General features: G+C 43.7%; 1 protein-coding gene across 12 annotated transcripts in view; it reads left to right on the forward strand.

Annotated features, from left to right (window-relative positions):
- MAP4K4 (mitogen-activated protein kinase kinase kinase kinase 4) overlaps positions 1-20,154 on the forward strand; it is a 168,032-nt gene that overhangs the window by 92,266 nt on the left and 55,612 nt on the right. For all 12 annotated transcript variants that reach the window (XM_048325912.1, XM_048325926.1, XM_048325903.1 and 9 more), the window contains exons 4-6: positions 16,232-16,357; positions 17,125-17,235; positions 20,033-20,123. In XM_048325912.1, the coding sequence (XP_048181869.1) occupies positions 16,232-16,357; positions 17,125-17,235; positions 20,033-20,123 (328 nt within the window). The remainder of the gene's footprint in view (positions 1-16,231; positions 16,358-17,124; positions 17,236-20,032; positions 20,124-20,154) is intronic.

The raw sequence follows: 20,154 nt of genomic DNA on the forward strand, positions 1-20,154 counted from the left end.
TTTTGGTGATAAAGTGCTCTTAAGCTATATAAGGTGTTAAAGCAGACCTTGCTGTGGGAAACAGTGCTCATCTTAACATTGTTGTATATGATGCATCTAACCATTTGCCACTCTGACATGTAAAAAATATCATAGAGTCAAAGAATCACCAAGGTTGGAAGAGACCTACAAGGTGATCCAGTCTAACTGCCCACCTGGCACTATCACTGCAACCCCTAAACCACTGAATCACATCACCCAGCGCCAGATCCACACACCTCTTGCACACCTCCAGGGATGGTGACTCCACCACCTCCCTGGGCAACCAATTCCAATGCCTGACCATCTGAACAGTGAATTTTTTTTAATGTCTAATCTGAATCTCCCCTGCCTCAGTTTAAGGCCATTTCCTCTGGTCCTCTCACTGAAGGCACAGCAGAAGAGATCAGCCCCCGCCTTATCACAGCCTCCTCTCAGGCAGTTGTAGAGAGCAATGAGGTTCCCCCTGAGCCTCCTCTTCTCACTCCCTCAGCTGTGTCTCATAGGACATGTTTTCTAGACCCTTCACAAGCCTTGCTGTCTTTCTCTGGACACACTTCAGCACCTCAATGTCCTTTTTATACATTTTATATCGCTAGTTCTGTAATAAATGAATTTCATACAGCTGATTGATAAAGCAGAAGAATGCAATTAAGTGAGTTTGGGCAGCGTGTTGCAGTTTCATAGGAAAGGCCTCCAGACTTGGCATCCCTGAGGCAGTGCTGGATCCAGAGGGTGATGAAGACTGACTGGCAGTTAATAGGAAATTTTCTTAGATAAAAATGAAGATGTTTCTTCTACTAGTCTTCTCTGAAGCCTGATAATGCATGGGATGAATATACTTTGGGGAATTCGTACGTTCAGGAGCTGTATATTCGGTGGAGAGCAGAGATTGAGCCTATTGCTAAGGGTCAATATAGATCAAAAAATTTGAATTCAGTGTTTGAGATTGGGGGAAAAAAAAGACATTTATTATCAAGCCTACATTCTTATGAATTTTCCACATTTTTTTTCTCCCGAGTCTTGATTAAGAACCACTCTGGATAGATTGGTTCCTGTTTGGATTAGAGGTCTAATCCATGATTGTTTACAAAAATACCCATATTCACCAGCCTTTGGAGGACAAATGGCTACTTAGGGTGTGGATAAACAGTCACAAACACTGTGCTTAGCATGGTTCCACGAGCTGTTCTGTGCTTCTTGAAACGTGGCCATCCTGACCTGGCATGGCAGATGAGTGGTGATCTCTTGTGTAGGTGTGTTTCTCTGCGTTTTTCCCCCTGATTGCACTCAAAGCGAGTAAATGTGTGACTGCTCTGCTTTTGGTTATCACTAGAGGGCTGCAGAGGGAGAAACCTGCTTGCCTCCCACATGATGTCAGGAGCCAAAAGTTTCTTCTGAAACCTGATACACAGCGGTGTAACAGAGAGCTTCGAGTTATGCTAGTAGGAGCTTACTGGTGTTCAGCAGTTTTTTTGCAACTTCCATTCAGGAAACTTCTTTCATAATTTTCTTTTTCTTTTCCTTTTTAAGCTTCTCTTTTAATTATCTTTACAAGATGAATAGTAAAACATGCATTACCTGACCCTACACGTGTGAGGCGAGTAGGGCTGCTAGGCAGCCGACACCACTTAAATGGTTTTGCAGCACGCTGCACTTCCCTGGAGGGAAGTGACTGGAACATGCAGGTTGTCGGTGTGCACGGGCATGTGCTCGCTCTCCAGGCCAGCACTGTGGAGAGGTGGCCAAAACAGGGTCGTGACTGTTGCATGGATGTACCCGCTGTGGTTCCTCAGGAAGAGTATCTGCTCACGAACCAGAGGCGTGAGGGAATAAGGGACGTATTGTATGAAAGACAACCTTTAGCAGAGTGTCTCACTTTGAAGAGACTTGCCATCAAGTTGGAGAGCTGCCCTCAGCCAAGCCTGCTTTCAGTCAGGAAGTTTTATAGGTCATGAAAAGCAGCAATGTCTTTTTTTTTTCCATCGTGCCCTGCCTTTATATGCAGTAGCACACATGCACTGCCCTCACCCTTCGTGCTTAGGTTCAGTGGCTCGGCGTTAGCCCAGGAATGCCTGTGAGTACCTCCGATTTCTCTGTGGTGTGGGAACACTGAAACACATAATGGCTGCGATTCAAAGACAAATGCTAGCTCTTTGCTACTGATCACTTTGGCAGAAACCCCCAGATGCTCAGAGACTACAGATGGAGCTGTTTTGGGGAGAGATTTTGTTAAAGAAAAAAAGGCACCCACAACCTTAGAATTTTCTATTATTATTATCAGTGGTGATAATACTAATATTATGTTTTTCTATCTTTATGATAGCCTCCCTATTCTTCCTTTTCTTACTCTGCACCCCCTGACCCTCACTTTCAATTCATGCCAGCTGGAGCACAGCTAAAAGCTTTTTGTAGTAGTGCATCATTTGTTAGTAAACCAGCAAAGACAAGCTTAACCAATTTAACCAGCAATTTCTGTGCTACTTTTCTTTTCGAGTGGACTTCGGGATTTCTACATGTGCCTTTTGGAGAGACTAGGCTGCAGGAAACTGCAGGAGAGGAGCCTTCAGCCATGACAGGCTTTGTTCAGATACCTTAGTCTGGCAGAAGCTGACCTCTGCAACACATGGTCTTTCACTTAGCGGCTTCTCTCTGGCTGTTGGAGAGGTCTGATTTGCTGTGTGTGGGATTTCTGCTGCTTCCATGCTGCTTTATAGTGTTTCCAAACCAACCAGTGGATCCTTGCCTTGGTGGTGGAGCTGGAGCTGGCAGGGTTGCTGCAGCTGTCCCTTTGTGCATGACTTCATTGTGACACAGCTCTGCTCTGAGCAAACCGGTGTCTTGAACCTTATCCTTCTGAGTTTTGAAGCTCTCCAAACAATCTAGGTTTCGCCTTTTGGATGTAAATGCCTTCCCTGTCTCCCCCACTTTGGCTGGGCTAATTGCTCTTAGTTTGGTTTCAAATCAAGTGTGATTAAGAGAAGATTTCTTCAGACTGTCACTTAATCATGTTACCAGACTTGCATAGTAAAAATTTGTAATATCTGTTGGGGTGAATACCCTGAGCACAGAATTACAGGCCCTTTCCTGCTCATGAGTCATCTTCCCCTGAGACTCTGTAGTGATAGCATTACTTTTATTTTAACAGAAAAATCTCTGAGAAGGAGACCAGTTATTATCTGAACAAGAGAGGTCATATTTCTTGTTTTTTGTTGGCTTTTTTAGTTTTTTTTTTTTTTTTTAAACGCCGCACTTTTGTATATATCCTTAAAAAAGGCACTGCTTTGCATGTAGTTCCCAGGAAGATGCTGGCTGGTCAGGCTGGGGCCATGCTTGGCAGGAGATGTAGTGGCTGCTGCAGGCTGGGGAAACCAAACCAATACTTTCTCTGAGGGAGATCAGATTATATTATGTATTGGAGGATTTCAGTAAAACATGTTACGCCTGCATTTATTTTACAGTCAGGTTGCTAAGTTTCACTTTTTAACAAGGGCTTGTGCTACAGGAGTGGGTTGTGCCTGTCTGAACTGCCTGCTTGAGAAAAGAGCCTCCAGAGCAGCTCACAGCAGGCTCATAACACACATGCACACACACACACATGCACACACATCCTTTCTGTGTCACTTTCCTCTTTGAACATGTGTGGTGCCCAATGAGTGGAATAACCAAAGCAAGCCCTGGCCACAAGCCTGAGGGAGTGATGTTACCCATTGCTGCCTGGGGAGGGTTGCAGCCTGCATTGGGTGGCGGGTGTGTGTTACAGTGGGGATACTGCAACACGTGTTTCAGACAACGAGGCCCGTGGAAAAGAAATATATATGGACTGATTCTTGATAGATGTTTCAGAGATGTTTATTTCTCCAGCCGCATGGCCGGGGCTCTGCCAAGGAACTGCTCAATCACGGGACCCGAGGGTCCCTGCCTGCGCAGGGGAACACAAACCAACCAATGGGGAACGAGGCTGACCAGGGCCAGGGAAACCCCGTGTCTCCCCCCCAGGGCCCCTCTCCCAGCACCACATGGCAGGGGGAAAGGGACCCCGACAGGTGTGCTTCCACCTCTTCCTGGACTGCTGCATGGCTTTTTCTTTCTGGGTGAGGTGGCCTGGCTTCTCCAGTTTCTCTTACAGACTTTGTGGTTGATGTAGGGCCTGTCACAGGAGAGTTTTGGACTGAGTAAACCTCATTTTCTTCTTATCAGCATCCAGGTGTTGGTGCCTGACTCCCTTGTTCCCGTTTGGACTGCTCGCTGCCTGCTGTGCATACACACCTGCAGTTTCGAGCGGCTGTCTGACCATTCAGTATGTTGGTCCCTGCAGGTCCCCTCTGCTAGTTGTGGTGCAGTTGTGACAGACAAGACAAGGCTTGCAGGTTAGGGTCTGGCAGAAGCCCCTGCTTTTCAGCATGGGAGCAGCAGGGCAAAGAGCAGCTGAGCCTCACTGGGAGCTGGTGTTGGCGTTGGGAAGTGGACTTCTGTCCCCAAACTCCTGCTCCAGCTCTCAGCATTTCAGCTCAAGAGTGCGAGACTTGTGCTGGGATCTGAGCTGTTTGTTTTTGAACTGGAGAGTGAGATGCCATAGCAGGTCTGATTTTTGAAGTGAAATACCTTTTAATAAATGCTTGCCTGTTCACAGCCCAGCAGCAAAAACAAACATGTACTGTAGCATGAGGACTGTTTTATATTTTCTCCAGTCCTATTTTCTTGGCTGTTAATCAAGGTCTCTTTGTCACCTTCCCAGCTAAGGGTAAATGCAGCTGGGATGTAATATTTGCAAGCATTTGTTGCTTTTATTTATCCTGATGGAGGCAGAAAGGGTTTTCTTCTCAGGTGAGTAATTAGCTGGCCATGCACAGCTTCCTTGCTCAGACAGCAGGAGTAGGGGAGAGAGGGGACTGTGACACCCTATTTAATAGATGGACATGAGCATCTTGTGGCTCTGTTCATTGTTAATTCACTCCTGCAGCACTGCTCAGCTGTGAGGTTTCCAGGCGTGCTTGGCAGCACCGACAACAAAAACATCTGGTCCAAGAATATAGCTCCCTTCTGCTGGCAGCTGCATGAAAATGATTTTGTACATCGTGGCATATTGCCAAGTGCACTTAACTTGTACACTAAAGTGCACAGCCTTTATAGAGCTTTGGCAGTGCAGGGTGATTCTAAATGCTGTGCATAAGTCAGCGTTAATCTACCAAAGAAAATCAAAACCTCAGCAACCAGTTTTGTAAAGAACTCGCTTATCGCACGTGCCCAGACGTGGCTATACCTTTGTACCTGTCTAACAGCTGTTCCTGTCTGAACACAAAGGAAAAGCTTTTTGGTTGCAGCCCTGGTTGTCATCTGTCCTCCAGGAGGGTTTGGCACAGACATGAAGGGAAATTTGCCCCTCTCAGACATCACCAAATTCCACTCATCAGCAGCCACATTTGTTACTGATAGAGGTTGTCTGTCTCCCTGCTTGTTTTAGAAAGGACCTGGCAAGTGCTGAAGAAAAAATGTTAACTGTGAATCAAATAGTTTGTGTGTCTGCTGGTAAATTGCAATTTGAGTGATTGGACCTGATAATTACAGACATAATCATCTTGTCAGTCAGTTGTAAATCATTTGGTAATGGATTTCCCATTTTTACAAGAGCTGGTTTTTTGAGCAGAAGTATATTTTAGAGGTAAAATATAATACCCATATTCCTTCTTGCTTTGCAAACCCCTAGGGTTATAAACATGGATCTCATTCATACATGAACAAGCAATTTGGAGAGGTCTGCTCCAGGAAAGCTGCTCTCAGCATACATATTTCTAGTTATTTATTTTCAGTTTATTCCTACAGAGTAGCTGAGCATGGTGTTTTTTTCACCCTCAAAGCTTCTGTTACATTATAGGTTTCATGAATGCTGCAGAAGTGCAGGGAAGAGCAGAAATCCTGGGTCCAGTCTGGTATCCATCATGGGTCTGGGTTTGCGCTTTGCAGAAGGAGCCCATTCCTTCCCAAGAAGTAGCAGGTGGTTTGAGGGCTTGGACAAGTTTCAGCAGGTGTGTGCAGGTCTGATGGTGTCACAGCTGATACTAGTTTTCTGCTCTGTCACTGCTTTGAGGAGCAGTTCTCTCCAGAACAGAGAGGGAAGAGAAGGTGGAGATAGTGACAAAGGGAGTAGGAGCGAGCCTCCTTCTTCTGGCTTTTGAAGCAGTCTTTGCTTGCAGTGTTGGTGTTAGAAACCAAAGGCACTTTCTGGAGTATTTTGTAAATGGAATTTGACAAACCTGTAGGGCTTGGTCCAGTCTCCTCCCTTCTCCTCATCCCAGCCACCCACGGTCTGCGCGGACAGTGGTTTATTCATCCTGTTTCTCAAACACATGACAGTGGGCTGGTGTTGCAGCTGTTTTTGTGATCCCTTCTGTCCCTTAGCAGGTGAGAGGAATGGGCCTTTGAACCTCTTGGGTCCTCCCTATTGGCACCTGGCATTTTGCATTTGCAGTCCTTTCCCTGCATAAGGCAAGGGGAGAAGGCGGCGGATTACTGACAGAGGCTGGGTGGTGACTAATATTGGACCAGAGGAGCTAAAGTGTTTAACCTTGAGGCAAAGATTACCTGAAATTAAAACTTGTAAGGACTTGTGCACTCACACTGTGTCATTCAATCGTGTTTGTAAGACACATGTACAGATTGGATGATTTCTTTTATTCCTGGGCAATTTACATATTTTGGCTGCTTCACAAAAGAAACCTTGTGTTGAATAAGTCAGATCATGATCTCACACCAGTCCTTGCTTACAAGAAGTTTTTTTGGAAGCTGTAGCATAATCCAGAATTGTGAATTTTCCTTTTGTAGGTGTGAAACAGAGCATAGGTTACTGGCTGCACTAAAAATGGGCATTAAGCATGGGTATTCCTAAGCCAATGTCTTACCTTCTGTGTTTGCAGATGTAATGGCTGTCTGTTAGAAGTAGTTTCACCTGGCAGGTATATCTCAGACAAAGGTACACCACTTTAGAAAAGAAGCATTAAATCTGTTTCTTCATAGTAGCGGGCTCGGTGAAGTATATGTCACTTTATAGAAGTGGATTGGTGGGCTGCAAAGAAAATGCAGTAATTTTGGGTTTGGGGCTTTTCTTAGTACTCCTTTTCTGACAAAATGCAGGGCTTTGTTAGTGTTTCAGACTGAGTTTTAAATATTTGGAAGGAAAAAATGCTGCACTCGCAACATTTTAATGACAGTTCCCTTAATTAAAGCATTAGAAGACTTAGGGAATGTGGACAGCTGAGGGATTAGCAATATGTTACAAAGTTCTTCTTCCACCTACTAGCTGATTTGGGGTCAGAAGACAAAGACCATAATAAAACTTGTAGTCTTCCAGCAGTTGTTTTCTTGTCTTCACCATTGATGCTACCAGTGACCAAAGCCCGGATTCATTCTGTCTAATTTTAGGGCACACAGTGGTTGTGCCAAAGCCTAGAGTGTAAGTGACCTGGGGATCTGCAATTTAACATGGGGAGAAAGGTGCCTGTGAGGGACAGATCTGTCCACCTGGGATGGTATTTGTCCTATAGAGGGGTAAAGGTCACTGGTGGGACTGTGTCTCCTGGAAGTATGAGGTACTTGCTTCATGGCTGCCAGCTGCTCACTGCCGACAGTTATGGTGGTACTTGTTTGTGCTTTGGGTTTGTTTTTGTTTTGTTTTGTAGTTTTTGTTTGTTTTGGTTTGGAATTTTTTAAAATTTGTTTTTATTTTTTATTTTATTTCTTAATGTATGATTGATTTTGGAGTACTGTTGCCAGTCTGCCTCCTCTGCTTTGCAAATCTGTTTGCTTTTGGCCTAAGTAATATCATGTACTGAGCAGTGCCAAGCCCTTCAGGAAAGAAATGGTGGCATGTGATGCAGTTGCTGAATTCCTCTTGTAAACTACTTCTCCAGCCCCATCTCTTTTTGATAAAAGATCCTACGTGAAACAGCCCTGAGGAAGGCCCAAGTGGGATTACTTTTCCTTCTTCTCATTTGTTCTGTTCCTGATAGGGTGTGCATAGTTATAGCTTTTGTGTTTGTTATCCCAGACTGTTGGGGTATTTTGTTTGTCTTCTAGGATTTGGGTTTCCTTCAATGTATGAAATGAAAGAGGGATTGTAAATAAATCCCTCTTCCCTGTTCATCTACAAGACTTGTTGGTCAGTGTCGGTGTGAGGCTGATACTGAACAAATCTGTCCTGGAAGAGAATTAGTGTCTTTGTGTAATTATAGGTTTTCACGACATACGTACTAGAAGAACATTAGTGTTATGCCAGAACTGCTATTTTTAATGTATTTTACTTTCTCGGCTTACCTTTTTGCTAATATAATGTCTGTGTGGCATTTGGTGCATAGGAAAGCTGCTTTCACTCATTTCAACCTTTTGTTTCCTCTCTTCTCTCAGATGTTTTCCTTTTGCCTCCCTCTAAGTTTAAAGCTTAGTCTCAAACCAGAACTTCTGTTCCTTGTTGAGTCACTCCAGCTGCATGAAACCTGCAGAACTCAGGAGCATTTTACATCTCCCAGGTCCAAACTGCAGCCCAGCAGTGTCTGGACTGCACATGCGGGCAGGGACTCATGTGTTGATCCCCTCTGGGAAGGGGATCTGCCCTCCAGGTGGGAGCAGTGGAGCTTCATACTGCCCAGGGCAGAGCAGGGACCAGGCAGTGGGCAAATGCCTCCCTTGGCTTTGTCACCCCCTGAGATGCTGCTTTCCTTGGCATCAAATGCATGCTGAGATTGGAAGTAGAAAAGCCATGCAATTTTTTGGCATTGTGCATTTGTCTGTTTTCTTTCCAGCATCTGCATCTCTTCTTATTGTCTGAGCCCGGAGCTTTGCATAAAGGAGATTGCTATAATTTCTTTCCTTCACACACAGGCTTACTTTTAATATCTGCTAGGAAGGGTTTGTTCCAATCACAAGAAACCTAAGACTGGATGTAGAAATTGTATGGCAACAGGCATTTTCAGTGTAAATAGTAATGATGAAAGTAGGGGACTAGTCCTTCCCTCTTTTATGAGAGCTCTGAAGATGTCAGTATAAGGCTACCTTGTTGTGTAACTTGTAAGTAATTTAGGCTTGATGAGGATGGACAGTTGAATTGTATAGCTGGGACAAACATGCAATCTGAGCAGGAAACTCTTTTAAGTAATCATGACTAGGATCACGGAATTAGCCTTGGAAATGGTAGAAGGGATTTGCCCTTAGGAGGTTTCTCTCTTGGTTGTCTTTGGAAAAGCCTGTGACGTCCTGGCGTTTTACTGAGGCAGGTCAGCAGTGGTGCAGTTTCTGTGCCTTCAGAGCAGCTCATTCAGTGACCAGTGAAGGCACCGGAGGCACATCAGGCAAGAAAGAAAATATTGTTGTCGAAGTGACTGGCAGAGGAGGTGGTTTAGGGGGAAGACAACAGGCAAGTATTGTCTTCACGTGGTTTTTGGCTCCTTCATGCCTGCACGTGATTCCATCTCCTGTGCCTGCACAATGCTGCTACACAGGCTCCTTGGGGAGTGCTGGGACCCTGCTTAGGAGCTAGTCCTTCCTCATGCCTTTGTCCAGCTCATTTAACTGCCACTTTATGGCTGCAGCCTCAGTGATGGCACTGTCGTGAACAACTCGGCTCATTTGCTTTCTTGTTTCAAACAGTGCTTTTAACATGCAGTAGGGAGGGTGTTGTGCCAAGGGGAGACAAAGCAGCTTCTGTTTTGTGTGTGTTTGGAAGTGTTTCTCACCTGCTTGATGAAATGTTGCCACTGAAGGTAACTGAATGTGGTCATAAGGACAGCACTGTTCTGTCAGCCAGTCCTCACAAAACTAAGGTTTTTTTGACCCTTGGAAAAGCTTCACAGCCATCTTCTGCAATTACCATGCCTGAGTAGCGTTGCCGCTTTGCTGTTCCTGGCAGCATGGCTCTGTGCCAGCAGCGGCAGCAGCTCGCAGGCTGGTGGGCAGCTCACAGTGACAGGATGCCTGGTTTCCAGAAAGCTCACAAATGGTAAAGCCCGTGAAGGCCTTTCTCTGCATGGGCTGTGGATGTGGACAAGGGGCAGAGGCTGAGAGGCACCCTCCCAGCGATGGTGGGAGGATGCTTGCTGGATGGCTAGTGCTCCGTCAGTGTCACTGAGTGTGTGGCATGATGGATGCCTTTCTTAAGAGGGAGCAGTCTGAAGGCCTTGGAAAAAGTCTGTGTTTGGGAAGGACTTGAAGGACAGTGCAGAGAAATTAACCTGCTGATGCCAAGGTGGGAAGAATATGCGGGCAAGGGGTCTCTGAAAAAGAGACCTTGCATGTGGAGTGAAACAGGCACGGGGAATGCTGGGAGTGAGAAGGTAGCACGGGAGAGAGACAGATGGGAAATAAACTTACATGAGGTCTTTAGCTTGAGGGTGACAAAGCTCAAAAGCTTGTAAAAGACTCTCAAGAAAAATGGGATGTAATAAGAAAGTTGGAGGCTCTTGTATGTTAAGATTTAGGAGGGATTGTATATGGACTTGTTAAATGTTTATTGCACCTCTTAATTAAAGTCTTTTATTTAAAACAGTTTAGACTTTCCCTCCCAAGAAGCCTGTGTTTGATATTTTTTCTTAAGAGCTATTTTATGTCGTATTCCCAATTCCTACACTTCGTTGTGGTGTTGGAGAGGATTAAGTTTTTCCACATTGCACTCTCTGCACTGCAAGCTGCTCTGCTTTATACAAACTTCCTACCTTGGCAGTCACTGGCAGGGACTTACCCTCTCAGAGTATCGTTTCTCTTGTGGTTTGGTTCCTCCTGAAATTACAACCTCCTTCCCGGCTTGGAGGCAGTGCCACAGCTCCCAGTTCAAGTACTGTGCTGTGTGCAATACTGCCCCAAATTCCTCGCCAAAGCATCTCCCTTGTGTGTGAGAACTTTATTAACGACTGTATATATTATGGATTCCAGCAGCAGAAAAGGTCACCTATTGTGCTAGGCTCTATTCAGACTTTCTCTGTCCTGGACAGATTCTGCTCCAAATGGATGCTGGCCAGGTCTGGGGTGCAAAGAGGAGGGAGGTCATGACACTCAAGCAGAATGGTGGTTTGCAAAAGTTACTGTTGTGAATTTGATTTATCCAGGAAGATTTTTGTTTGTGGTTTTTGGTGTCTTCTAGGACTTTTTTTTTTTTTAATGTGAGTGGAAGGCAGAAATGAAAAGTGAGAGGAAGCAGAAAGGAAAATCAACTGGGTTTCTTTTGGGCTTTTTCCGTTTTTCTTCAACTAGCATGTCAGGGGCAGATGGTGAAAGAAAGGGCAAGTCATCATCATTTTGGTGCCTCTGAAGGCAAACTGGTTTCCTCTTCACCAGTCTGGGGGTCCATGGTTTAGCAGTCCCTTTTCACTCCCAACACTGAGCTGAGGCTGCTGACTGCCCCTCTACACAGATCCCAACTCTGTCATGATCTAAAGATTCCCAAATTCCAGAAGCTACCACTGGAGCTTGTGATGCTCAGGAACTCAGCTTACTCTGAAACCCGAGGCAGAGTATTGCCAGCTGCCATTCTCCAGGCAGGGCAGCTCCGTGGGTATAGGCAGGCAAAGCTTTGTGAGCAGCATTGGGAAAGCAAAGGAAAGGAGATTTGAAGGCTTCCCTCACTCCATCCCGTTTAGATGGTGTGTTTGACTTTCCACTGTTCGGTAATGATATTAATTCTTAAAACCCTTGGCTGTAGCTTAAAATGACTGGATGCCATTTGTGCGGGGAGAGCCGAGATTTGTCACTGTCTCATTTCTTAAATAAAAAAATAAAGTTGCTGAAGGGACCAATTTGTGTTCTGCTTCATACTGATTTAGGGCAGTGTATAAATCATCTGGTAGGATAAGTAAACTTGCTCTCTCCTTTATCACAGAATGTTGTCTTGCTGGACTGTGTTTTCTCATTTGTATTTCCCCGCATCATATTACTAAGGTAAATAAAACCTTTGGAAATAGTCCTGAGTTTCTCTTCCTTGAGCTGGCAGAATAAATACCTGGCCAAGAGCAGTGTTCAGGCAGATCTTCCAGGTGGGGGAGTTTGGATGGAAAGTCACCACTTACATGCCCTGAGACATGTCTTTGCTCTGCCTTTGGGATGGTTGGCTTTTTTTAATTTTAAAATTGAGCTCCAGAAATAATTTCATTGTGCTATAGAGCTTGGGATGAGTGTTATTTCCCCCTTACTCCTCCAGGTGTGTTTCTCAGAGACAGTTTCTCATAGGGATCTCGTACCAGTTTTAGTGCTGAAACAGGTCAGAACTGTTGTGCTTGGTCTCCTGAGGCATCTAGACAATGATGTTTAGTGAGTGACAGACTTGAAGTGATTTTTCTTTTCCTTTGGTTATGTCCTCCCTGATTCTGACACTTCTAGAGCTTAATTCTCTTCTTTTTCATCCCTGAAAAATGTCCAGCTAAGTCTTTCTGAATTCCTTATCTTCAAAAAATTTGTGTAAATAAGTGGCATTTTCTTCCAATAGTCATGCAGAGGGTGGGGTGCTACCTTTGGAAAACAGCTGGTAATCTTCCTTACATGGATCTGCACTAGTAGCGTTTTTTGACTGTGAGTTACTCCAGTGGCAACCATGGTCAGATACTTAAATCTTCAGCTACTTAAATCATCACAATTTTGTAAATGCTGAAGTAATAAAAATAACAAGTCATTGATTTGCCATCTGCATGCAGAAAAACCCACACTGATACTTAGTGTGCAGTGATGAATGGAAGAACAAGGGGTGTTGAGTTTTGTGGTGGAGCAGTAAGCAAGCTGATCAGATGTTGCTGGGTGGTTTGCTGAGAGGTAACACACCTGGGTTTATTTTTAGTGTGCTAATTCAAATGGTTAGAAATTATCTGAATGTACATAGGTGGGTTTCTGTGTGGGAGTCATATACAGGTTTTAATCTTACAGGCAAGATTATTTTGGTTAAAGAAATCCCTAGGGATGCTCTCACGTCCATTTAGTCTCTGAAAGAAAACACATGAAAAGGGAGAGGGAAGCTGCTCCAAGCTTGATTTAACCATGTGAGTCTTGCAAAAGTATAGCTTACTGCAAAAATTACTGGTAATCAGACATGCTGTCACAAACAGACAGCGAATGTATAAGTATAAAACACTTCTACCAGCTCCATCAGAGGGAAGACAAAGAAGGTTTCAATGGGAGTTTGTATTCACAGATAATGGCTTAAAGTGATAATTGATGCCAGCTGCATAAAATCACTAGGAAGGGCTCACCAGCTGCCTCTCTACTCCAAGAAAAAAGGATGTACTTTTGTATTACTTCATGAGAATGTCAGTCTCTTGCCTCAATCAGTTTTAATTTTCTGCTTTTATGACACCCTTGCCTCTGCAAACGGAGGGACTGTTAGTGGTGGTGGTGCAGGGCATGTGTTGTCTGGAGGAAGTGACAGACCTTCCATCTCTGAGGCTGACTCACATGTCCAAATCCCAGGACAGCTACCGAAACACCTCGCTCTCCACAGGAGGATCCCTGCTGCAGGCCGCAGCATAGCCTCCCTGAGGCACGTGTGTGCATAAGGAGACTTGTGCGGAAATGGCCTTATCCGGCGAGATTTTTGGGTGGGATTCATCTCGCCTTGATGCAAGACATCTGCAAGATTGGTGTCTGGATCTTGGCTAATGACCTCACCCTCCTTTTGTAGTTAGTGGGGAGAAGTAAACACCGGTAGGGCGCACATTGTTTGGCCTCTTTCAGATGTCCACATTGGGATGAAATGACCTGTGCCCTGGAAAAAAAATGCTCCTGAATATGGAACAGAACAATTTTGGTCTGACCAACTTTTTTTTTTTTTTATTATTCCCTTTTTTTTTAAGTCTTCCACCAATTGCTGTGCCACACTGGTGCTTCAGCTTTTACTGTGCTGATTAATCCTCATAATAGTTCTGTCTCCACAAAGTCTTCAGGACTCATTGCCAGGGAGTTATCGATCCACACTAAGTAAGTGGAGTCCTACAAAGCTGGCAAAAATTACTGAATCCATTTATTATTGTAGACTGTATTTTGGACTGGATTGAACTGTAGGTGAGGTGCTATCTGTGTTCTGGACAAGTGCTCAAATGTGACTGAAATATGAATGTAGGACCATTGTTAGCTATAGTTCAGGGAGATATTTGGGGTTGCGGCAGGCCTTTGAGCAGGTGCTGTGACACAGACTCAGTGGAGAGCTGAAAGAGCAGTAATTGCCTACAGTCTGCTGGCTCTGTGTGTGCCTTTTTTGCTGTTTGTTCTTCAGGATTTTTTATGTTGGAGGGGAGTGGGCTGGGATTTTTATTATTTTATTTTTCAGAAATAGATCCTGTTTAAGTATTGTCATTTTGGCTGCTGTTACAATAAATAAACACAAACAACCTCTAGGACATCCTGCCCATTGTATTGTAAAAGCTATTGTGTTCATGTGCTGAGGGTAGGAAATAATTTTAATCTAAGAAGTTCAAAATAGCAGATTAATCCAATTATACATATTAACCTATCAGCAATTAAGTCCCAAAGCATGAAGTTTAACAATGCTCCCGTTTAATTTTTTTTTTTTGCCTAAATGCATAGTTCAGAGTTTTGGTGTAGTATAAGCATGTATTCCTCCTCTCTTTTTTTTTTTCTTTTTGCATATAGTCTGAATAAATAAAAAATCATGCAACAGCAAGGACAACAGAAGCAGCTGAGGAAGCACCAAGTTAGCTTTTGGCTCAAAAAGCTTTTCTGACAATGCTTTCTCCCAGGGCTGCTGTTCAGTGGGAACTTTGATTTACAAGATTCTTCTACTATTTTGTTCAGTGTTCCAGAAATACACAGTATTTTACTTCAAAGATGCATCGTGAGAAGATCTAAGAATAGTTTATCCCTGGTGCATTTTGGGAATTCTGTCGTAATAATTTACGAGTAAGCATTGCATCCCACTATTAGAGTGTTTGAAATAATTGTTTGCTTTGTAGCATAGAGCGGCTTCTTTCGTTCAAGCCGTGTGTACCAGTGTGTGTAAACAGTTAACATGTAGCTAGTATTAACATCATGAATAGGATATTTGATTGCTAGCGTGGTACAAATTGCAAGGAAGTTTAAGGCTTAAAATTTTATCATATAATCAGCTTTGACATCACAGGATAATCAAAATATGTGCTACCATTCCCATCAGCCAGCAACCCTAGGGAGAAGTTGTTTTGAGTTCTTCCTGGAATCAGTTTAAGGTAGATGTTTTTCTGCTTGGATATCTGCAGATATAAACTAGGGAGCAAAAAGGGATATCTATCTGCCTTTTAATTTGTTGCCTTAATAGGTGCTTGAAGAAGACTGCCACTGTCTAGGTATGGGAACAGAGAGTTGGGGGTGGGATGGTGTCTGCTCCTTCTTCTGTATCAGCTGGCTGCCTGCTCAGACACCACCTCAGTGTGTGTTGATCCTTCCATGCAACATGTCCTACTGTCACGTCAAAACCAGCTTGTGGGTGTTTTAAGGAGTGGTTTCATGATATTACCCATTTCAGCTCTTTGGAGGGATGACCTCCTTTCACCTGAGCTGCTCTTTGCTTGGCACCTCGCTGGAGCGGGGAGAGCTGGGGGAAATCCTTCTCTGCCTTTGTGTCTCAGCATCCTGTTTACTGCCTGGGCTTCTGGTCTGTTCTTCCTGATGCACTTGCTCTTCCTCCACAGAGGCAGATGAAGGAGGAGGAGGAAACTTGTGCACGAGACAAATGCCTTTTTCTTGCAATAAGGGGAATTCCTGATCTCCACCTCTGTTTTCCTGTGCCAGTCCCATGCTGGCACCAAGATGGGAATCTGCTTTGGCAGCTGGTTGCACGAAGCCCCTGTCTGGCATTTAAATAGAACTGGTTGAAATTTCTGAAATTAAAGGAGAAAAAATGAGGAAGATGGAAATAATACTCCTCTGTCATGAATTCCCAGCCTGCTAGCTATGAATTTGCTTAAGGTATTACAAACGTAGGGTTTTTGAAGCAGATTATGCCATGTTCCATCACTGGGTCAAATCCATTACATCCTTTATGTGGTTTTTTGCGGTACTGAAAACTTGGGAAGGACCTGTTTCAGACCATCTCAATAGACAGGATTTTGATGGCATGAACATCAGAGGGCTTTATGGAACATGATGCTGTATGAATTGAACTTTAAAAAAAATCTACTTGTGTGAAAGTGAAGAATAAGTCAATAATGCACATGATATACTAAACATATGGGGGTTTGTTTTATTTTTTCCAAAGGATGAAGAAGAAGAAATCAAACTGGAGATTAATATGCTAAAGAAATATTCTCATCACAGAAATATTGCAACTTATTATGGTGCTTTCATTAAGAAGAGTCCTCCAGGACATGATGACCAACTGTGGGTAAGCAGATGTTTTTCAGACATGTTCTTAATTCTTTCCCTATTGGATATAGATTGACAATGAGAGAAATACCACTTTATGGAAAGACAAACTAAAGGAGTTTGGTGCTTGCCTGAACAGCTAGATAAGTGAATCACAGAGGCTTATCACACATCCTTAAGGGGATGGCTGAACCAAGATTTGCTATAAGCAGTAGATTTGTTCTTTAAGTAACTTTTTTCCCGGATGGATAGTAACATGTTTCATAGGAACAAGACATCTGAGCACGGCAGTAAGAATATGTGGCTGTAAAAATAAAGCTGCACTTGAGAATTGTACCCATTACATTTTTCATCCCACCTCATCTACACCCTCTAGAGGACTGAAGTTCGGGGTTGAAATGGCAGGGTGCATGTTCTTCCATAAATAAATGAAAGTTAAAGGATAAGATGTATTGCAGTGATGTGATCAATTTGGTTCCTTCAGCACTGGATGTGTTCTTACTGCTAGTGCATTTTGCATAGCTGAGCAAATCCAGATTCCCAGCATTAAATTACAGTGATTAAATCAGTCCTTGAAAATGTGGTAACTAATGTGAGACATATTCCATATATGTCTGACACACGTTGAAGACGTTTGGTTGAATCCATTTTCCAGGCAGAGATGTAAAATACATTCTCTGCTTTACAAGAGCTTCCCATATCAATGCTGAAACCTGATTATTTTTCTTTGCTAAACAGCTGAGATCTCTGTTTAATGTTGGTTGTACACTGATATTTGTTTTGCAGCTTGTTATGGAGTTTTGTGGAGCTGGCTCTATCACAGACCTTGTGAAGAACACCAAAGGGAATACTCTGAAAGAAGACTGGATAGCATATATCTCCAGAGAGATTCTCCGGGTAAGGAAAAGAGTCTGCCCCACACAGAAACAGTCTTACAGAGATGTAGCCTAGCTTGAGGTTCTGCAAGAAGCTGTTTCTGATCAATCCCATTAGCCATGTCATCACTTGGAGAGTGCGTAGGAGCAGATAGATGTCTGCTCCATGTCATTTAACTTGGTGAGAGTTGTACTGTATTGTAGCAGAAGCCTTGCAGAAAATCACAATTTCTAGTCATGAGGAGCCAGTGACCTTACCTACTGTAGAAGCTGTGAAACAGTGTCCATAAGACCTGAGGCTGAAACAGTGTTGTAGCACAGCAGCATACAGAATGGGCTTTTCTAACTATGCTTGCAGCTGCCTTTCTCTTCTCCTAATCAAGTCCATGGAGGAGGAGCTGTTGGCTCAGGCCAGCAGTCAGGACTTCTGTGCTGTGATGTGCTCTCGTCTTGTGTTGTCTCTGCAGTCTGTCTAGAGCAAGCAGCTCTGTCACATGTGGCTGTGCCCTGTGCAGTGCTCGCAGGTGGCACTGCGGAAGTTTTTTAGGAAGAGTGTTGCAGCTTACCAGTTGTTCTAAAATTGAAACTTTAACTAATTACTCTTAATATTTAATTTCCAGTTGGTACAGTTTAAGTGCTTTTTGAATTGGCATTTGTTTTGCTTCACTAAGTAAATTTGGTATGGTTTTCCTTGTGCTTCTTTGTAAAACAAATTGCCTCCTACCCATACCACTACACAGTATGTTTGTTCAATTGTTTAATCATAAATGAAGTTCTGAAGAGCTTTATGTTAAAGGAAACGAGCACTGGCTCTTGCATATAAATCAGTGCTGCTGTTGTCTGTGTTACACATTTGCTCTGCCTTGGCAGAGCAAATTTTTAAGATGAGGACGGAGGGAGACACATGGTTCTGGTCTCTTGCTCTAATTTCAAATGCTGGAGAGGAGTCCGGCCGCTGGAGTTTGACTGGCACATTTCAAGTTGTGCCAGAAGTTGTATTTCAAAACAAATGGATAGCATGCTTTAATATGAGGAAAACTAAATTCTGCAGGAGACTATCTTATCCTTGATTTGAGAGCCATGTGGGCTTGGAGGTATTCCATGCTTTGTTGCATTCATCCTAGATCCTCCTTAGATAAAGCAGTCAAACACTTGCTGAGAAGAGGGAAAAATTATTTACCTCAGAAAAGAGATAAGGAAAACTGTTTTCTCATTCCAGTGAGAGATTCGCAAAAGGAACATTAATTACTGGCCATCAGGAACTGGAATATCTGGAAAAAAGGAATGCTAAACTCACATTGCTATGAGACTTTTCAAAACCTAATTCAACACAGAGTTTGTCAGAGGTGGAGGAGAGAGGTTGTGTAACGCAAAGTTAAAAGGAGCCAAAGTGCCAAAGATTGGTGTAGGTGGAGACACAGGTGAAGGTGGACCCAGTGGATCCTTGTGTGGTTGGAAAGGTCTGGGGACTGCAGGAAAGTGGAGACACGCCCCTCTGTCTCCTTCCAGCCCTTCACAACCCCAGATGTGTTTTTTCAGTAAGGTTAGATGGTACTCTGGAGAGAACAGACGATTATCTCTCTGGCTGGGTTGGTGTAGCAGAAGGCTTTAAAAAATATCCTGTGTGAAGCTGTGGAAAAGCCTTCATTCCTGTGACAAATAAGACCACACTTAGCATTAGCAGTCAGTGAAGGGTCTCAGGGACATCAGTGGTTCACTTGATTGGCTTGTGATGTGTGAAAGAGAAGCTGTGGCTGGTGGTTTTTTGTCACACTCATTAACTGTTTTAAAAAAGGAAAACAGCCCAATGGTTATGTAGGCAAACTGGTAAATGATCAGTTAATGAAGAACATGTGTTAGGAAATACTTCTCTACAGCAACCACTACTCTCTTAACCTCTTGCAGCTGTAAAGGTTCTATTTCTTTATTTTTCACATAACATTAAAAGACTATGAGGGCAACACGAATAGGCAAGATGATCCCACTGGAGACTACAATTTTCCAAGCAGAAAACTGAGGAGAACCCAAATACAAGCAGTTGCTAAGAGGGTTGCCTGTTGTTCTCCCAATTACATTAGAGAGTAAAATGCAACATATGTCTTTCTCAGCCCTCCCTGCACATGGCTAATGCTTTGGGGCATGTATCCAGGTGCTGTCTCAACAAAAAGCACCGTATGCCAGGAGGTTTTGTTTCCTTTGGAAAGTATAATGCTTATGCTTTTGTTTTTTTACACTTTTTTTTCTTTTGCATTTTTTTTCCTGAGGTACAGTTATCTGGCTTCATATTTATGAAGGCTAGAGAAGAGAACTGCAGCTTTGCAGTAGAGCATTTCTTTGTCATCTGTCCCCCCTGGCCTTCAAACATGACTGCCAGTCCGATCCCCTGCCCCCTTCTCGGTGGTGCATGTTGATGCTGCCTCCTTTCTCCTTCCACCTCCCTTCCCAATTAAAATCTGTGTGACCCTGTGCACATCAGGAGCCAGTGGCACACACCGACACTGATGTCATTTAGAATGTAATTGCTCAGACACTTTGTGGGAGCTGAACTTTGTTCACGGGACAGCTGGGAGGGGTTTGCACAGTGCAGATGTCGGGCTGTATTCAGGTACTGTGTGTGCATGACCTGAGGCCTGTGTCTCTGCTCCATCACCAAAAGCTGTGTGGGTGGTGTGCTGCTACAAGTCCCATTGCACCCAGCTGCAAGAGGTCGAGACAGTGCTATGACCTTTGGGGCTGCTGGGTATGGATAGTCTGTTGTTAAGCCAAGAGCCTTACTCTGAACATCCTCTCCTTCTTCACTTCTCTTTTCCTTAATGCAGGGGTTGGCACATCTTCATGCCCATCATGTGATTCACAGGGATATCAAAGGGCAAAATGTGTTGTTGACAGAGAATGCAGAAGTGAAACTTGGTAAGTAGGCACACATGTCCGCTTCCTCATT

The sequence above is a fragment of the Corvus hawaiiensis genome, chromosome 2 (genome assembly GCF_020740725.1).
Source record: "Corvus hawaiiensis isolate bCorHaw1 chromosome 2, bCorHaw1.pri.cur, whole genome shotgun sequence".
Lineage (NCBI taxonomy): Eukaryota > Metazoa > Chordata > Aves > Passeriformes > Corvidae > Corvus > Corvus hawaiiensis.